General features: G+C 51.9%; 1 protein-coding gene across 2 annotated transcripts; it reads right to left on the bottom strand.

Moving 5' to 3' along the window:
- Positions 1-3,410: 3,410 nt before the first annotated feature.
- LOC144279403 (glyceraldehyde-3-phosphate dehydrogenase 2) lies at positions 3,411-19,832 on the bottom strand. Of its 2 annotated transcripts, none has more exons than XM_077840897.1 (11): positions 19,757-19,832; positions 11,239-11,364; positions 10,359-10,455; positions 8,810-8,916; positions 7,135-7,225; positions 6,714-6,832; positions 6,113-6,194; positions 5,849-6,000; positions 5,316-5,478; positions 4,454-4,551; positions 3,411-3,807 (listed from the first exon to the last, which is right to left on the bottom strand). In XM_077840897.1, exons 2-11 carry the CDS (start codon positions 11,265-11,267, stop codon positions 3,735-3,737), a joined length of 1,011 nt encoding a protein of 336 aa, XP_077697023.1. In that variant the 5' UTR covers positions 11,268-11,364; positions 19,757-19,832; the 3' UTR covers positions 3,411-3,734. The 2 variants fall into 2 exon arrangements, with proteins under 2 accessions (XP_077697023.1, XP_077697022.1); XM_077840896.1 differs by lacking the exon at positions 19,757-19,832 and adding an exon at positions 13,918-14,013.
- Positions 19,833-20,654: the final 822 nt, after the last annotated feature.

The raw sequence follows: 20,654 nt of genomic DNA, 5'->3' as shown, positions 1-20,654 counted from the left end.
GCCCTGATCTCAGACAGGGCAGGGCTGATCTCTCGCCGGGTCTGGGCCATGTCCATCCCACTGGCACCTCATCTGCAGCCTCTAGCTGCTCCCAGAACCCAAATCCCCAGGATGCCGCGGCTGATGCCTCAGCCAGGTCGCCCCTGCCGCTTCACACGGGCGCTACAGGGCTGACGGCGGCTATTGGCCCTTCCCAACCTGCCGAGAGGTCTGAGGCTGGGCCCCGCGCTGCTGTCTCTGCACGTCCCCATCCTGCATCCCCGCCGCTGCTCCACACACCCTGGCTCGTGTCCTGGGCCTCGCTTCCCGCTGACGTCAGCCCCTGAGTGGATCAGTCGCAGCCTGGGAGCTGGAGGCTGATGCCACGCAGGGTGACCTTGCTGAAGAAGGGGCTCTTCCTCCCCATCATAGCCACATTGGCCACTAGGGGGCAGCCTGGGGTTGCCATTTTAATCAGCTCACCTGGCCTAGATTTTAAGAGGCAAATAATAGGACTGCTGGGTTGTGGTCTAGCGGTTGGAGCTGGGAACCAGGACTCCCGGCTTCCAGTTCCACTTGTGGGAAGGGAGTGGGTCTAGTGGTTAGAGCAGGAGAGTTTTGCTAAACCCAGCCTGGGTTTTCCCCTCCCACAGAAGGTCTAGGGCCATGCTGGATTACTCAGGAGTTTCACACACAGGAGGAACAGCTGCTACTTCCCCTTCCAAGGGAAAGTAAATCGAGGTTGCAGGCAGTCAAAGCAAGTGCCAGTGGGTAAGGAGGATGGGGTTGTGGGGCACAGAATATGTGGGGAGCAGCAGATAGGGTTTTCAGAGAGTTAACTTATAAGCCCCACGCTATCAAGCCCACCCTTCCAAAGCCCTTTGCCTTCTGTGACTCAGTTTCCCTTCTGTCATACATGGGTAATAGATCTGAGCTATGGTGCTTTGTCTACCCCACCCCTGGCTCCCCTTCTCTATCCCCTCAACCACCAGCTGCTTGTCTTCTCTTCCAAGGCTGTTCCTGGCCTGTTGTGTGCCCCCAACCCTCAGTGAGCTGTCACCCCCTCTCTACTGCCAGCCTCCTTCACCCACTAGTTACATTTTTCAAACCAGACCCTGAGGTGGTCCCTAGGCCAGCCCCAGAGCCACATTATCTGGGTGCATGGGATACCATACCCACTGTGGGTCACTATTGACCCATTATTGCCTTCTACCAGCTGTAGTTTATTGTATAGTTAGATTGCAGTAACTGTTTCCTATCTTTTAACCCCAACCTAAGAATAAATGGTCAGTTTTCACCATGGCAAGAGGTAAATAGTGGGGTGCCCTAGGGATCTGTACCAGGACCAGTTTGCAAACACCACAGAGTTACTCAAGCTAGGGAAGTCCAAAGCTGATGATGAAGAGTTACAAAGGGATACCGCTAAACTAGATAACACAAGGCCAAGTGAAATTCAGTGTTGATAAATGCGAAGTAACACACAAGGGAAAACAATCCCCACTCTACCTACAAAATGATGGAGTCTAACTTGCTGTTACTGCTCATGAAAGGTCAGGTGGGTATTGTGGATAGTCCTCTGCAGACAGCTGCTCAATGTGCAGCAGCTGTCAAAAAGCTAACACATGTTAGGAACCCTTAGGAAAGGGAGAGAGACAGTAAGACAGAAAATATGCCACTACTGTATAAACCCATGGTATGTCCCCGCCTTGAGTACTTGGTGCACTTCTGTGCCCCCATCTCAAAAAACCACACATTAGAAATGGAAAAAGGTACAGAGAAGGGCAACAAAAATGATTTGGGGTATGGAACAGCTTCCATGTGCTGAAATGGAAAAGACCGGGACAGTTTGGCTTAGAAACAAGGTGACTGAGGGGGAATATGAATCTATAAAACCAGGAACAGTGTTGAGGAGAGTTATGTGTGGGGACAACCCTAAGACCTAGGGGTCACTCTATCAAGAGGGCAGGCACCAGGTGTAAGACAAGTGTGAATACGTCCTTCACCCAACAGTCAGCCAGCCTGTGGAACTCACTGCCAGGGGATGTTGGAGAGCCAAAATTATAACTAGTTCTCTTTTGAGCCCAGTTAAGTTCAGAGGATAGGTCCATTGATGGCTCTTAGCCAAGATGGCCCAGGACAAAATGTCATGCTCTACGTGTCCTTAAAACTCAATGCCAGCAGCCAGGACTGGACAGGGGATGGATCCCTCTGGAACTGCCTTGTTCTGTTAATTCCCTCTGAAGCCTGCACTACTGAACAGGACACTGGGCTAGACGGACCATGGGTCTGACCCACTAGGACCATTCTTAGGATTGTGATGTGCCTACCACAGTGAGGTCCTGGCTGAAGCTGCTAGAATAGAATTCCTCTCCAGCAGCCAAGAAAGGCAGAGATATCAAAGACTCCAGGGTTGCAAGTCTGGGCTGCCTTTTTCAAAAGGCACTGCAGGCTGTGACCCAGGGGGCACAGGCCAGCTATTGGCCCCTTCACCCTTTGGGGACAGTGCTTCAGCTACACCTGACAGAAGCAGGGGGTGTTTTCTGGGCAAAAACCTAGCATTTCAGCATGTGAGTGCCCCAGCCTCTGTGGAAGGGACATGCTAGGAAAGCGCACACCAAGCGCAAAGGGCCCAGTTGCTGCCAAAACCCAGCATCCTGCTTTGGGTGAGAACGGCCCTTTGCCAAGATGGTGTCATGCCCAGCTAGACACAATGGAGACCTTTATGGAGAATCTGCAACAGCTGGTCGACTGGAGCCAAGCAACGAGGCAAAGCCCTGAATGGCTCCATTCAGAGATCAGGTGTGGACAAGCCCTTGCTGGAGAGGTCGGGACGACTCTCCAGGCTCTAAGGATGTCACTATGAAGCCCCTGAACGCTGCACCATCAGCGATGCTTTAATTTCTCTGCCCCACCATGGTGGGACGCCCATGGCCCTAGCCACCAAGATCTGCTCCAACCCCTTGCACAGAGACAAGGCAGCAGCTGTCATTACAGATCCCAACTCTGGCTGGGGGTGATCTTGCTCCGATGGTGCTCAGTGGCAGACAACCAACGGTCCATGGACTACAGGCAGGTGACAAACATTCAGCAGAGAAACAAGCAATTAGAGAGGTGGCCCCATGAAAAATCTGCAGCTATGTGGTTTGCAGGTCAGGACCCTGTTAGAGTGTCTTCAGGACCTACTTTGTGCTGAAAGGCACTGACTGGGCCTTGCCTCAGTTTCCCCTCCTTGTGTATTTAGGCTTAGCTCTTTGGGGCAGGGATTGTGCGTGCAGCACCTGGCACTACGGTACCATTTGAGATACGGTGCTACTACACTACATTTGCAGTTCGAGGACTACACAAATAGTCTAGCTCTGAAGCCATGATCTTATTGGGCCCCAGGCTTCAGAAGCAGGTGGGAATAAAGGATCTGAACAATCTCACCCATGTTTCTGCAACTTTAAGTGGCTTTTATTTCCAACACTTATGAAATCTCAATGACACTACTGCCACAGACCACTACTAACCCAGGGCTAGACTCCTTCCCCCGGGGGAGGCGTTGGTGCAGTTTTCTGGTTAGGCGCACGCAGGCTGCTGTGAGAGCAGGATTCACACGCACATGGACACGTACAGAGGTTTACGGGGACGGACGAGGCGCAGCATTTGGGGCTGTGTGGTTGAAGCATTAAGATAGGATGATCTCGTGGCCAAATATGTCTAGAGGGGGTGAAGCAGATTCTTCAGATGGCCTGGAATGTAAGTGGGACAGGCGCTCAGTTCTCCTTGGTGTACATGTGACTCAAGAGGTCGGCAACGCGGTTACTGTAGCCATATTCATTGTCATACCTATGGGAAGAGAAGAGGGACAAGTTCAGCTCTCAGCCACCTCCCACACCAAGTGGACAACCCTGACCACAAAGGAGACCCTCTCAACTGGATGTTTCCACATGACTTCTAGGGGGCTCCTGGTTTCCCATCCCTATTGGATCAGCCACATGCCAATAGGCCTCTGGACCAATTGAGGATGGTTGGAAGAAGGCAGAGGTAGTAGAGGACCTTGTGCTTAAGGCACTGACTGGAACTCAGGAGATCTGGGTTTGTTCCTCAGTCTTCCTGTGGGATCTCTGGCATATCTCCTGTTCTCCACCTGGAGCTTAGCTCCAGGGCCAGTGACCTCACTAGATCTGGACTGGGACCCTCAGATTTAGCCAGTCGTTCACCCAGAAGTCTTCAGCTGGGTTACGGGGGCCATTTGTGCATGGGACTAGGCCAAGGCGCTCCAAGCATACTCTATGGCTAGGGGAACCCAGACTCATGCCAGGCAAGTGAGATGCAATTGATGGAACCTGTTGGTTCTTGATCCACTCTGGAGAGTGGTCACTAGACTCCAAAGCATACTGGACCCCTCCACCCCAGCCTTCTAGGAGAGGCTGGTTTTCAGACCTATCCCTTTGCTTAGGACTAAGTGCAGCATCCCTCTGCTGGGCCTTACCAAGAGATGAGCTTCACAAAGTTATCATTGAGGGAGATCCCAGCTCCAGCGTCAAAGATGGAGGAATGGCTGTCGCCGATGAAGTCAGAAGAGACCACCTGCAAGTGAGGGGGGCATTTGGCTTGAGAGAGATGCAGGAGGGGGAGGAATGTGTAGGGGCCAGTTCAGTAGGAGACCTGCCTCCCTTGGCCAGAGGTCCCCAGAAGCAACTTTGATTGCACCATAGGCTGCACATCAAGATTTAATAGGGCTGAATACCCGAATAGACTATTAGGTCAGTCTGACCACTTATATAGCACAGGCCACAGAATGTCACCATTATCCCCAAGGACTTCTGAAAACTGAAATGCTGTAATCTGTTTGGAGACTCCATTGTTACATGCCACCAGCACAGAACAGGAGGGACTGAGATGCCACCAATGCAGGAGGTCCCATCCATGGCAGGGAACTGGGTTGGCGAGACCTGTCCAGTTGATCCATGCCCCATGCCGGGGAGGAAGGTGAAAAATGTAAGTCCCTGCCAATTTGATGGGCTTGAGGGGGAAGGGAAGATTCCTTCCTGACCCCAAACATGGCCATCAGTCTGATCCCTGAGCATGTGAAGACACCAGCCAGGCATTCAAAAGGGATTCTCTGGCCCACCAGCCTGGGGTCCCAGCTGATGTTTCAGAGGAAAGTGAGAAGGTCCAGATTACATCCAAAAATTCCTTCTTGATCCCATCATGTGACCAGCTAAAGCACTGAATGGAGAGTCCCCAGAAGGCCTGGAAGAAATCAGTAGCAACATGCCAGGCCAATGCGTACCAGCGTTCTTCCCCGTGAGCAGGCCCTATACAGCTCTGTGGATACATTCCCTGCTCACCTCATCTTCTGTGTATCCCAGGATCCCAGCCATGGGGCCCTCAGAAGCCTTCTTCATGGCCTCTTTGATTTCAGCATAGGTTGCCGGCTTGGCAAGGCGGCAGGTTAGGTCCACGACAGAGACGTCAGAGACAGGCACACGAAACGCCATGCCGGTGAGCCTCCTGTGAGGAGGGAAGTTCAGCCAATGAGAGAACCAATTAGGACTGCCTGTAAGCAAGACATCAATGGATCTAGAAGACCAGTCTGTGGTTCTGGCATCAGACCCCTGAAGGGAGACCCCCAGACTCTCCCAACGGAGACGTGGTGTTTCAGGTTTGCTTAGTGAACACTGCTAGTCAGCCACCATGCATGGTGCAAGCTTCCACACAGATGTGGTTTGCCCATCCCCATGGCCACCTCTAGGAGCCAGAGTTTCTCTCCTAGCCGCTATCTGGCCTGCAGGACATCACCCAGCCACCTGGGGCAGGATTGCTACAGGAACGCCTAGACTGGAGACCTCTCCTGATGCCCGCTTAGAGAGATAGCCCATACCCATTCAGCTCTGGGATGACCTTGCCAACTGCTTTGGCAGCACCAGTGGATGCTGGGATGATGTTCTGGTGGGCACCTCTTCCGTCACGCCAGGCCTTGGCAGAGGGCCCGTCCACAGTTTTCTGTGTGGCAGTGTAGGCATGCACTGTGGTCTGAAGGTTGAGAGGAGAATTACGGTTATGAGCTGGTAGAAGCTAGAGAGAGAGTCACCGGTTCCCGCACACAGGCAAGCTGCTGGGGGTTGACAGCACACAGGAGACTTACCATGAGTCCTTCCACAATGCCGAAGTTGTCATGGATCACCTTGGCCAGAGGCGCCAGGCAGTTGGTGGTGCAGGAGGCATTGCTACATGGGGAGGGAAGGGAGACAGAATGATGTCTAGAACAGACACCTGCTACTGGGTTTCCAGTAGCCTGCCTAGTTGAGTTCCCATTCCCACCACCACCTCCATTTCTCCCTGGTGTAGGGGAGACCAAGGGGGAGACAATAGAAACCACGCTATTAGGATAGTCTTTGCTCACATGTCAAAGTAGAAATCCACCTGCCCTCCTCTTGAGGGGACAATCTTCCAGCCCAAGCTGTCTATAGGCCTCTCGCTTCCCAATTGTTTGGCACAAGTGGCTAAATTCTTGTCTTGGGCCCTTTCCTCAGGCACATGTCCACAAAATGGAGGCTCTCTCAAACATCCCTCTGACCCCCGAATGGCAGATCCATGCCCTCATCTCTCCTTGGCCACGTACAAGGCAGCCAGACTCAGGAAATCACCCCAAGCCAGTCTGGGGAGCAACTCAGAAAGTCATCCCATCCTACTGTCCAACCCCCCCACCACCACCTCCCAGCACAATGTGGGGAGGCAGGTCTTACCTGACTATTGTCATGCTGGATGGGTCATACTTGTCCTCGTTGACACCCATGACGAACATGGGAGCATCAGGGGAGGGGGCACTCACCACCACTCGCTTGGCTCCACCTTGTATATGGGCCTGTGGAAGAGGAGGCTAATCATGGAGGATCCTGCTATGGAGGAGGCCAGGCCAACATCATCTGGAGGAGTTAGGCACTAGCAGACCTAGACTCCATCATACTAAGGTCTTGGACGAAGGCTGCCCAGGAGAATGGCATCCCAGACAAAGCCAGGCTGTCCTAGCCCTGTAGTGGCTCAGCTTGTTAGCCACAGGTTCTCACCCAAGTCCCAATGGAGGAGAAGCAGGTGTCTGAGCCTCACGTGCCAGCCAGACATGGGCCCTGCAGCTCCTGTACCAAGCTAGGCAGCTCAGACACTCACCGAAGCTTTGTCAACGCTGAGGAAGACTCCGGTGGACTCGACAACGTAGAGCGCTCCTGCGTCACCCCAGGGAATCTCACTGGGCTTCATGCTGTAACAGACAGCAGACCAGAGTTACTGCCCCAAGGGCCGGCTACTTCCAGGAGGTCAATGCACGTTTGAGCACAGATGAGAACTCTGTCCCCATTCTATATAGCTTGAGGGAGTGGTGTGGGACCCCCAGCCTCTGAGGACCCTGATACACCAGCCCCTTGGCACCCAACTCTTCCTTTGACTATCTCATTTCTAGGGTGACCTAGAGATACAGCTGAGTGGAGACGCAGTGATCTGGAAGAAGGCTGGTCTTCTGGTTTCAAGGCACTAGACAGAGACTCTGGAGAACTGCCAGCTCCACCAGACTCCCTGTGGGGCCAGGAACCAGATATGTGACTCAGTTTCCCCCAACCTGTAAATCTACTATTTCCCCTTGCTCACAGGTGGCTGAGAAGAAAAGTCCATTAGAAGTTGGAGGCAGACACCACAATGATAGGCTGCACACAAGTACCTAGAGATCACTGCATAGCTCTGTCACATCCACTCACCATCCATTCATTCACACTAGCATGATCCTTCAGAGGTCCAGACCCCTGGATCTAACTCTAGATGCTAGGCTCTCATCAATTAAGTTGAGCGGATTCTCAGACGGGACTTCTAATCTAGTCTGACCTGTGTAACAGGCCAGAGAATTTTGCCCTGTACTGAGACCAATCACTTCTGATTTGGCCTGAAGCCAGAATGACATTTCGAGCAAGCCACGCGCTCAGCTCAATGGGACGGGCTTCAGAGTCAGGGGAGGTGTCTACTTGACACTACAGATTCGTGTCTTAAGTGAAGCAAGCAGGTCTGTTGATGCAGGAGGTAGACTAGGAAGCCACATCTAGACTCTGCTAGACTGGTAGGAGTCTCAAGTAGCTGGACATGCTATACAGGAAAGTAGTTATTTCTCTAGACAGTGCTGAAGGATGCAGTGTACAGGAGTTGCTCTCTGTACACTGCAATGCTACCACCTCTGAAGTGGCACATGGCAGCTGATATAATGCCAATGCTAGAGTCTAGGACAGGAAGCTATGTACAGGAAGTTTACTACAGCCAGCTGAAACTGCAGGAAGGAGTTTTAGCCTAACAATCAGAACGCTGGAGTGATGCCACCATGGTGCAGAAAGGCTGTCAGGACTCAAATGCTCAGTGCCTCAGTTTCCCCAGCTAGCCAACAAAAGACAGCCCTCCAGCAATTTGGCAACTATTAGCACTGATCCACTGTTGAAGGACCATCACTTCCTGCAGCACCATGCACTGGGCTCAGAGGTCTCCCTCTCCTAAGCGAGATTTGTCCCGCTTAGCTGGCAAGATCCCAATCACTATGCCAGTGATGAGGTGCCAGCCCACACCCTGTGCTACATAAGAATGGCCATACTGGGTCAGACCAAAGGTCCATCTAGCCCAGTATCCTGTCTTCTGATGGTGGCCAATGCCAGGAGCCCCAGAGGGCATGAAGAGACCAGGTAATCAAATGATCCATCCCATCTCCCATTCCCAGGTTCTGGCAGTCAGAGGCTAGGGACACCATCCCCGCCCATGCTGGCTAACAGCCATTGATGGTCATGGAGGATAGGTCCATTCAGCTCCCCCTACTCACCACTGGAACACAGAGATCTCACTGCCGTCCACCACCAGCTTGCCATCTTCAGCCTTCACCTCGCCGCTGTAGCGCCCGTGAGTGGAGTCATACTTGAACATGTACACCTGAAAGAGGAGAGCGCGTCAGCCTAGTAACCCAAGCCTTTGTGGAGTTACCCTAGGTAGCTCCTGTCATTCAGCAGGGGAATCTCCCCAGCAGATCAACTCTGCTTCCATCAACTGCAGAAGGTGAAGCTGGTGACCAGTTCTCTTCAAGATAGGGGCTGATCAGCAGCAAACCTCTTGCTCGGTGGGCAGCGAGCATTAAGACTATCCTCCAAGTAGATCTAGAGGACACTGACTGATCATGCATCAGCACAGAGGGCAGAAGGGCCAAGCTCCCTGAAAGCTAAGGGGTATGGTGCCCTTAGAGTCCTAGCATTGAGCAATCAAACCCAACAGTGACTGTGGGATGGGTCCTAGACAAAGCTGGGTGTCAGAGATGCAATGGCTCCTTAGCAGCCAGCGGTTGCTGAATGTGCAAGGCCAAGGGAAAAACCCATGTCTCCCACCCAGCTTCTGAACCACAGGGGCTGGCTTGGACTGGAACACAAGGATCAAGTCCCAGGTGAGGCAGCTCAGAGGAAAGTTGGCCATGGCTGTGAGACACTGCACCCCATAGTCACTACAGTGATATCATTATGGCATGTTTTGTACAAAGTCTGCCTTGAGGCATCAGTTTAAAAGGCTTGATCTGTTGAACATTAATACCCTGTTGGATTGTATGTGCTGTCATTGTATGGGGAGCTATGAAGTTTTGCTCTGTTATGAAGTTGGAAACACCCACAACTAGTCTTTCAGGTACAACAGGGTGCAGGCAGGCAATGAGGATGCTTGAGGGGGAAGGGGTTGACCCCCACATCATGAGCAAAGATCTTTCTAGCAAACTGGAAGAAGCTATAAAAGAGGGGAAGTGACAACACCTGAAAACCCCAGAGGAACAAAGACTGAACTGGGGAAGGGGGTCCCAAGCAGGACAGAAGGGGCAGACTGGGTAATAAACTTACACTGGTCAGGCTTTTGATTAGGGCAAGACAGTACAGCTCTGGGGGTCCTAAGCTGTGACACTGGGGGGGAAGTTGGTTGGAGCCTCTACTGTTCGTTTATGAGTGGCTGAGAGAAGCATTCATGTAACTGCAGCTAGGTTTGTCCCTACCTGTGTCAGATGTTTGTGTGAGTGCAGGACTGGGAAAGATCTGCAGCTTGTCACAGCCTCAGTGAGAGGGGACCCAGATTTGTATGTCAGAGGGCTCAGTGGTACCCCAGTTCCAGGTTGCACCCCAGGAAAGCCAGTCACAGGCTGAACAAGGCCCCCTCAGTCCTCAGCTCCTGTCACATGTTGATCTGCCAGCTGGCCAAGCTCACCCATGCCACAATCACTGTCTACATAGGGTTGTGAGGTAGGAGATGTCCAGGGAGACTGAGAACTAACTATGGGAGCCTGAACTTCCGAGACATGCAGAAGAGTGTCGTAGGCAGGTTAGTTTGGCCATTGGATTGAGGGTTACCATGTAGTTGAGGTCAATGAAGGGGTCATTGATGGCCACCACTTTGAGTCCCTTCTCCAGGCAGGCTCGGAGGACCAGACGCCCGATACGGCCAAATCTGGAACAGGAATGTTAGTAGTTAGATTGGCTACAGTAGGAGGAACCTTAGTCCCATCTAGGGAGCTAGTCATGAAGGGACATCCCTTCCATGCTGGCTTTTGAGCTTCCTTAGCCTCCAAGAGCACACCCCCCCCCCCCACACACACACACACTTGCAGCGCAGCCAATGGGAGCTCAGTCAGCAGGGCTTCCCCACGACTGTCCAATCACTAGGACATTAAGCTACCCCCTTCACTTTGCATTCTAGTGGTGCCCCCTAGCTCTGATCTAGTAGGAGCACAAGCCAGCCATCCTAACCACCTTGGAACAAGTTCCTCCATGAACACCCCCGACATCAATCCGGCAGCTGTAGAGGAGTTAAATGCTTCAAGATGACAACCTGGTGACCCTTGTAGTCACCTCTGACTAAGAAAGCAAGAACTGCATTTTCAGGCTCAGTCATTCAACACCACTACTGCTATGAATGAGCTGGGCTCTTCCTTGAAATGAAGACAGCTGCCAGTAAGTGTGGTTCTGGTGAGGCCAAAGGGGCAAAGATCCAGACTCTATTTCAACGGCAGGGTGCGTCCCCAGCCACTGGAGCTGCAGGGAGTCACTGAGTGACTTGCAAAACAATGGAAGTGCCACACGGTTGGTTTTACCGTTGCTGCCAGTTACGGCCCCCACTTCTTACTACACGCAGCAGAACTTTTCACTCCCACTGCACTGGGCAGCCCCACGGTAGCAGCGGGCTACAACTCCAGCCCTGGGGGCAGCATAAGTGGGGAGTCTGGGGCCTTACCCATTAATCCCAACAGTGAGCTCAGACATGACTCGTTCTACTGGTTTCTCTACTGGAGCTGGTTCCTTGACTTTCTCTGGTTCTTTCTCCGGAATGGACGGTTTTCGGGGCTGGGAGACCTCAAGTCTGGAAGGAAAAAGGAATCAGAGCAGAGGCTGGGGCAGATGCCAGTATCAAGATAACAGCAAACAGGCCTTTTTGCAAGGGAAAGCCACAGCTCCTTTAGAGCGACTGGGAACGTGGGATTTGCCCAACTACATCAGTCCAGAGGGTCCATCCAGACCAGTGTCCCAACTCCCACCATGGCCTGGCCTAATTTTGTTACAGGAAGGTACAAGAAAGGCTCCTTCAAGGGCAGTGATGGAATAGCCTGCCCATGGTAGGAGGTTTCTTCCTGACCTCCTTTAGAGATTGAGGCTTATGCCCTGAAGCCAAGGGTTTACATCCCTTCCAAAATTCTATTTTAAGAAACCCTCTCAACTCTGGCTATTCTATGCCTTTTCCGAATCCCTGTAAGCTCTTGGCCAAAGTGACCTCTTGTGGGACTGAGTTCCACAGGCCAGAAACTTGGAACAAAACCATTTGATCGGTTCTAAGTGTGCAGCCTGTCACTCAGTGCCACCCTTGTTTGCATAGGGGAGAAGGTGAATGGCAGCACCCATTCCAGTTTGTTATTGGGCACCCCTCAAAAGGGACAGTTCTGATCCTTTCATTTGCATTGTCCATCTTGTGGTCCTGCTGTTTCTGTTCTAACCTTTGAGATCCGAGGGATCCAGTCAAGGGCACTTAACTAACAATGCTGCTATACAAACAGCGTTTATTACAAAAAGAAAAGGAGGACTTGTGGCACCTTAGAGACTAACCAATTTATTTGAGCATGAGCTTTTGTGAGCTACAGCTCACTTCATCGGATGCATGCTGTAGCTCACGAAAGCTCATGCTCAAATAAATTGGTTAGTCTCTAAGGTGCCACAAGTCCTCCTTTTCTTTTTGCAAATACAGACTAACACGGCTGTTACTCTGAAACCAGTGTTTATTACAGTAGTGCCTTGGGCAGATCCAAAACCAGGGCCCCATTGTGTGACACATGACACAGAGCAGCAAACTGCACGCCCTGAAGACCTTAGTTGCAACAAAATTCTATATGCTCTATCCCATTCCTTATACCTTAACACCCCTTGCTCCCCAGGGGCTACTGCGTATCGAGCAGGAATCTCGAGGCTTGTCCAGACAGGGGAAGTGGTTGCAGAATAAAGTAGGGTGTGAATTTAAAGCCCGGGAGCTATTCCAGAATGACTCCTTGGGGGTACACATTCCAGAGTACCTTCACAGGGAGATAATCCAGAATAGCTCTGCAGAACAGCTCCCTGTCAGTTTTCCCCCACTGTTGATGCATCCACAATGAGGCACTGGACTATAAATAAAGTGACACTGTAGTCAAGGTGCTGCCTCCTTTGTGTCCATCAGTCACAGCTATCAGCCCTCCCCACTAAGGTAAAGTTACACTACTCAGCCTGCAGGTCCAGCTAGGGAAGCGTGAGCTGGATTCTATGCTGGCTAGTGCACCAGAATTTGTAACGAAGCCCCAGCAGAGGAGTCCTTTGCATTGGACAGCAGGAGAAGCTTGCTTTACTTTGCGTGTGGCTATGTTGCCATCAGGTGTGACTGCACCATGCGCAGGCCTACCTGATCTAGCTAGCCTGATGCACAGCAGCTGCAAAGCTGACGCAGCACAGACTAGCCACTCGAGTCCACACCCAGGATCCCAGCTCACGCGGAGGTTTCACAGACATGAAAAATGCGTCAGGGACTATGAAATCTGGTCCTCCCCCGTGAAATCTGGTCTTGTGTGCTTTTACCTTATACTATAGGGATTTCACAGGGAAGACTGGTGTATCTAGAATTGGGGGTCCTGACCCAAAAGGGAGTTGCGGGTGGGGTTGCAAAGGTTATGTTAGGGGGGGTTCACAGTATTGCCACCCTTACTTTTGCACTGCCTTCAGAGCTGGGCAGCTGGAGAGCGGTGGCTGCTGACTGAGGGCCCAGCTCTGCAGACAGCAGCGCAGAAGTAAGGGTAGCAGTACCGCAACCTGCCCTACAATAACCTTGTGACAAAGCCCCCCCAACTCTTTTTTGGGTCAGGATCCCTACAATTACAACACTGAAATTTCAGATTTAAATAGCTGAAATCATTAAATTGATGATTTTTTAAATGCTATGACTATCAAATTGACCAAAATGGACCATGAATTTAGTAGGGCCTATCAATGCTCTGAGTGCTGTGTAGACATACCCAGATTGGGACAGAGACTTTGAGGCCCGTGCTTCAATGGCTTAGATGCTAACAAAATACAGAGAATATCATCTACCGAATAGCGCTGCAAATTTACCCTGGGATTTGACCTCCTGGGATCAAGTCATTTGTGAGAGATTAAAGTGCAGATCTGCTCTGCGTTTTGAAGTTCACTATCTGAACTTTGTGGATTTGCTATTTGTCAAGATCTGCTCCTACCAAGGCTGATCAAATCAGAGTTTAAAAGGGAAGCCGCAGTTATTTGCTTATCACTACACGCAGCTATAAAGAAGAGCAAGTCCCCAGAAATATACAGTCTCAGGAGGCCAGACTAAGGCCCATGTGTGTTTAGGTTCCCACTAAGATGCACTTAAATCAAAGCTTACCTGAAAACTTTGACACTAACAGATGATCCAATTGACTCCTGGCTCAACGGAGAGTTACAACGCTGCAGCATTTTGCTGGCTGCCCTAGCTACTGACTGGAGATACTGAAAACAGCGAGTTCAAGACACTTTAAAACTGATCTTTAACCATCACTGACTATACTGAGATCTATGTTGCTATAACAGTTAGTGCAGGTCTTTTAGAAAAAGGACCCAGACAGTGAAGTCATTCTTACTTTCAGTTCCTTTGACATTGGTTTAGTCCCATCATGGGGACACCAGCCCTGATCCTGCAGAGCACTTGGGCCCCCTTTCCTGCAACGGCTACTCATGTGCTTATATGCATGAAGCACATTCAGATGGAGCGTGGCGAGATGGGCTATGGGCCTTAAATTCCATATTTCAGGGGAGGCCTCTGTTTTGTCAGTGCAAAGTCAGCCCAGCAGACCATTGCAGGCAGAGGCTAGGTAGGGGAAGGGCTTGTGCACTGAGTGCAGGCCTAGACCTAGAATGCCAATGTGACTGCAATTGATCCTAATCAAGTCAATTTCAACTCTAAGACAATTCAGGGCTCAAGTCCTTCCCACTGTTCTGTCTTCAGACAGGTTGGGGACATCCTTGAGGGAGGTCTCACCCCCTTTAACTGAGCAGAGAATTCTGGGTGGGTGCAGAAAGGGCCCCCCACAACTCAATCCAGCCATAATGGGGTAGCAGCAATGAGTCCCCCACCCCCTCCCAGCCCTCTGACTGGACGAGCCAGCTAGGATCTTCCCAGAGCAGGAGATTTCAGAGTTAAAGCCCCATAGAGATGCATGGGACATTACCCTGCACCCCCTGCAGACTCAGATGCAGCCATGCCAGTTGTGCTAGGGGCTTGCACTTATGACCCAGAGCAATGTAAGTCAAAGCTAAAACCCAGCCAGGTCATTAGGCAGGTGTATCAGAATGAGGCCTATTCAAGCACTGGAAATACACAATGCTGTCAAGGGCTTGGTGTGTGTATAAGTACTTTGCTAGGCCCATTTACATAGCCCTCTGCTTCCATCAGCTATAAATCCTGGTATGATGCTGCCATCCATCATCTTGCATCTGAATCAGCAGAATATAGCATTACCCAGAAGACTCCCAGAGGCCCCTCTCCACGAGATCAGTTACAAGGTCAAATGGCAAAGGTGAATCTGGCATGAGGCCCCAATGGGGTAGAAGAAAGCACTCTGCTTTGTGTTTACACTGAGCCTGAGCCTTTGCCTTTTGAGAGCCAAGAAATCCCTCTGGAGTCTGTCCCTCAAGAAAAACAGGAGAGCAAGAGATTCGTACATCACAGGCCACTTCATTTCACGGACCAGTGCTTTTGGCAAGCAATTTGAGTAGCTCACATCCCCAACCCTTGGTTCAACAGCCTCTTATCCACTTTTATCCAGTCTCCCTCAGATACAGAAACAGTGTGACAAGGGTTCGTATACGGGATTGGAAGTCAGGGTTCCCAGGTTCTGGTACCAGTTGCCACTAGCTCACAGGTGTGACCTTGGACAAGGTCATGCCATGTCTGTGCCTCAGTTTCCCTACCTGTACAAGAGTGGGTGAATTCTCCATTTTAACTGGGCTCCAGGTTTTAACAGAGCTAACAGCATATGACTGAGTCATCCTGTCACTTCAGCGCTAGACCGTCTCAGACTCCCCCCAGATATCAATTAAGTCATATACCAAGAAACTAAGGCACAAATCACTAGCACTGACTGACTACAGTCCAGACGCCCTGACCCTCAGCAACTACCCAAACCACTACAGGCACCATCTAGGTCTTACATGCTGCCAACCACTCTCCTCCCCTCCCCCCCCCCCCCCCCAAAAAAAAGAAAAAAAATCACAGTAGGGACTGGGGCCTGCAGGTCAAAGATAAGCACCCAGAAATATTACAGGCAAGCCTGCTGACAGACAATTTTTTGAAACCAAACAAGGCAGACAGATAAACACAGATGCAGCAGGTCAGTGCAGGCAGGCAGGCAGAGGGTTTGGCCTGAGTCCTGATGGGGCACGAATATCCAGCCACTACCAAAGAATGAAGCCACCTGTGAGGGTGCACTCAGTACTGCAGACCTCTGACTGCAAAGCTGGGGTGGGATTTATTGTAGAATTGGTCCCCGCAACCCCCATCAGAATCCAGGAGGCTGTGCAAAAAAAATATCGAGGCAGCAGCTGCTAGAGGCAGCAGATGGCATTTCGCTTCAAGATGGCCAGCTCTGCAAGATGGATTCTGTTGCACAGCACCGCGTGAGGATCAGCTCCTAACACTCACTTGCATTGCGGTGGACTCATCACTTCCACTCCCAGCAGAAGGACCATGGCCAGCTTTCTTTCACTCCACAGCTACCAACCCTGAAATCTAAAACCATGTCTACACTATCACTTATTTGGCAAAATGTATGTGGCTCAGGGGTGTGAAAAAACCACCCCTCTGAGCAACATGAGTGCTTATGCCAGTGAAACTTGGGTGCACAGTGCTAGGGTGGTGGGAGAGCTTCTCATTTAAGCAATTTTATTAGGTCAACAGGAGAGCTCTCTCCTGTCAGCATAAAGCAGCTACACAAGCGATCTTACAGGGGCGCAGCTGCATCGGCACAGTTGTGCCGCTGTAAGTTCGCTAGTGTAGACACAGGCAAAGTGCAGCAGGAAGGACCACCTAATAGGGCTGCAGCTTTGAACCCAACACCTGTGCTGTCCGAGGAAGGGAAGGTGCAGAGGACGTGCTGTTCTAGAGGCAAGAGGACTGGATCACTCATTCCTACAGCATCACTGCAAAGCTACGCTTGCCATATAAAGGGGGGGCGGGGTCTGTGTTTTGGCATGACTCATGAGAACCCCTTCTGTATCCTTGCACTCTGATCATCTATCAGACATTTGTCTTACCATAGCAACTAGGACTCCTTCTCATGGAGCAGGACCCCCTTGTGCTAGGTGTCCATCACCATGCCCCTTTCCCAGTTGCCCCCAATTGAATGCCAAATACATAGTGATGCTTTAGGACCTACGCACAGAGGAATACAAGGGATCTTAAAGGCATACATCTGCACCAGCCCAGCTAAGGTTCCAACAGAACTAATGGCATACGACTGAGTCATCCGATGAAGTGAGCTGTAGCTCACGAAAGCTCATGCTCAAGTAAATTGGTTAGTCTCTAAGGTGCCACAAGTCCTCCTTTTCTTTTTGCAAATACAGACTAACACGGCTGTTACTCTGAAACCTGTTGCTTCAGTACTTGACAGTCTCCAACTCCCCCCGGAGATTGATTCAAGATAAGCTGGCCAGTCTGTACTGGCTGCAGAGGGGTGGGGGGGCGGGATGTGGCTACTTCCACCCCACTGCAGGCGTTCTACCGCAGTGACATTGAGAGGTCAGGACGCGGAACACCAAAACCAGACGAGAACGCCACAGATGCTGCCGTCTTCGCTCAGGCACAGATACCCGGCGTCAGACCTCAGGGGCTTTACAAGCATCATTTTATGAATGATGAGAGCTAGGGAGATTAAATGACCTTGGAAGAGTCGGTAGCAGAATAGAACACAAGCCACCCAACTCCCTCTGCTTTTCCCACTAGACCGTGTTGCCTCTGTAAGACAAGTGGCACTCTCCTTGGTACTTGTTCTGATCTCTAGGTTTCCTCAAGCGCAAGAACTGATGTCTGCTTTCCCACGCCAGAGGACAGATCTAGTTTCACCTCTGGCAGGCTTCCAGCAATCAAAGACAGGAAGTCTGCTCAGTTTAGATACTCACTCAGCACCATGGCCAAGGGTCACAAATATGCTCTATATGCACACCCCCTTTTTCTTCTGAAAGGGGAGGCAGGAGAGAACACAGCTTGCTGGCTGCAGATGCTGACAGAGGCAAGAGTGCCTCCCTGGCGAGGAGCTATAAATGTACTTGGGTCTCTGGGGCCTGATGTACTGATTAAAAGTGCTAAGTAATACAATTGTATATCTCAAAGCACTTTACAGAAATTAACTGTTTCCCCATCTGTGAAATGGGGGCTAAGAGAGGGGAAGTGACTTGCCCAAAGTACCAGGACCTAGTGGATAAAGCACACAACTATCTCCCCACTGTCTACACTAGGTTTCAACAGAGCAGCAATTTAACCATCAGTCTTGAGCAGGATTACAGACAGACGCTTCTTGTCCTGCTACCAGTGGCTGATTTTAAGCTAGCTGCCATATATTAATAGGGAGAGACCGCCTCGTCTGCAGAGGGGAGGGGCATATGACATTGGTAGTGGTGCAATACAGCAGAGGCTGGGCAATAATATTGCAGTCTGTCCTCCAATGCAGGTGCAATTTTGCTGTGGGGAGCACGCCATCTCCTGCCTCTGCAACTGTTACTCCCAGCTAGATCACATGGAGGGAGGGGAACCAATATAATCTCACTGGAAGTACTAGTGTCAGGAAGGAAGAGGTTTAAATCCCTCCAGGGTCAGGCGATTTTCAGCACCCGCTGTCTGGTGCGACTGGAAGGACAAGCATGCTAGCAATAAAACGCTTCCCATATCAGAGGGGGCAGGGCACAGGAAGGAGAATAGAAGGCCACTAGCTGTGGAACATTCCCTGGAGGTGTTCTGGGCTGGGTTTGGGGGATCCAATCAGGCATGTAAGAGGCGTGGAGGGACGAGGCCTCAAGCAGGAGATGCGGCTGTGGCTCTGGGGTTAGTCTATTTTGAGTAGATTCTATTTTAAGCAAACAGCAAAGAACCCACTTGATCTGATCAGCAGGGAGATTCTCCCCATAGATCTCCCACATGGGGCGGTGATGGGTGGTCCAAAGGAAGAGCAATGCATCTGCCCATCCCCCACAGGGGGAGGGCTCATTTCTTGCATGGCTGCAGGCGGTGACTAGAAGGTAAATCCTCCTCTAGCCCTGCCCTGCTGGGAGGGGGAGGGGAGGTGATGCGGAGTCTGATTGGAGTTCCCCTGATATTTCCATGTTTCTAGAGAAATCTATGGTGCAAGGGCACCACCAGGTCAGTCTACATCATCACCCCCCACCCCCCTCTGCAGATGTCACCCCCTCAAGCTGCCCCAAACACATGCAACTGCTCCCCAAGCAGATCTCTGCACTCCCCTCCCCACCCCAGGGCATCCTGATTACTCCCACCTCAGAGCTGCATCCCTCCTTTACCAGACAGGGAACCTCCCCACCACCCCAGTTCCCTGATACACCCCTTGGCCCCCTCCCATTTACACTCCACCCTAGATGCTCATTCTACTCCCATCCTACCCCTCAACAAGACACCCCCTCCTCAAAACTCTCTGCACATATATAGGGCCCTAAGCCATGCCCCCGCCAGCCTCCTCCCGATCTGCAGCATCCTCTACCCCCCCCAGCTCCCCACAGCTGGGGTCCCTGCCCCACAGCCCCTCTAGTTCTGCCACTACTAACCCCCCCACCCAACTCCTCCACATACTGCCCCTCAGACCTCCTCCGGGCCCCTCTCCACATCACGCCCCATCTAACCCCAGCTCCCCACCCCATGCAGCCACCAACCCCCCCCCACACTTCCCCAGCTCACTCTGCCCATCACCACAGCCAAACACCAAGAGCCACCCCACCCCACTTCCCCAGCTCACCTTGCACCCAACCCCTCCCCACCATAGCCAGCCACCCTCACCCCAGATCTAACCCCTGCTGCATCCCCCACAGCTTCTCCCCACCTGGAGCACCCTACTTCCCAACCCCCCACCCCAAATCCATCCCCTCCCCCACATACCCCATACCCACCCCAAATCCATCCCCTCCCCCACATACCCAGCCCCCCACAGCCAGCCCCGTCACCTGCTGCGCCCTGCCCCACATACCAGATGGTCTGGGGTCTGGATGGTGTCGAACGAAAGCATCAGCGGTGCAAACGCCCGTTTATATACTCCCCCCGCCCCTCCCCTGCCACGCCTCCCTCACCCCCCCCAGCCACGCCCCGCCCTGTCTGGCGCGCGCTGTCCCCGCCCCGCCCTTCCGAGCCGCGCGCGCCTTAGTAACCGCACAGCGCGTGCAGGCCAAACAGTCGTGATGGAAAGCGGGAGCGATGGGAGGGAGAAAAAGCTAGGGGCCTCTACTGCGCAGGCGCCATAGCTTTGTCGCGAGGCGCGCTAGCGGTTACCAACCGACGCGGCAGGCACCGCCTCCAGGATCACGCCCCGCCCACTGCCATTTTCGAGCGCATGCGCAGATTCTCTCTCCCTCAGCATCCTCCGGCTGCACAGCTGCTCGCGAGGGCTTCTGGGGATTGTAGTTTTCGTGACTGCTCCCTGCCTGGTGTGAGCCGGCAATGCACCCCTGGTGGGGCAAGGGCAGGAGCCAGGACTCTTGGGTTCTGCCACTAACTCCCTGGAAACTAGACAAAACACGAGAGAGGGTGGGGTATGGAAATGAATTGACAGTTAGATTAGATAGATAGTGGGGCTGTACAGGGATGGAGAGATAGGGCAACACAATGCTTAGGGGTACGGAACGGCTTCCGTATGAGGGGAGATTAATAAGACTGGGACTTTTCAGCTCGGAAAAGAGACGGCTAAGGGGAGGTATAATGGAGGTCTATAAAATCCTGACGGGTGTGGAGGAAGTAGATAAGGAAGTGTTATTTACTCCTTCCCATAACACAAGAACTAGGGGCCACCCAATGAAATTAAAGGAGTACTTGTGGCACCTTAGAGACTAACAAATTTATTAGTCTCTAAGGTGCCACAAGTCCTCCTTTTC

The sequence above is a fragment of the Eretmochelys imbricata genome, chromosome 24, assembly GCF_965152235.1.
Source record: "Eretmochelys imbricata isolate rEreImb1 chromosome 24, rEreImb1.hap1, whole genome shotgun sequence".
NCBI classification, from domain to species: domain Eukaryota; kingdom Metazoa; phylum Chordata; order Testudines; family Cheloniidae; genus Eretmochelys; species Eretmochelys imbricata.
The sequence above is the reverse complement of the archived record's forward strand: the minus strand, read 5'-3'. Positions and strand labels throughout refer to the sequence as shown.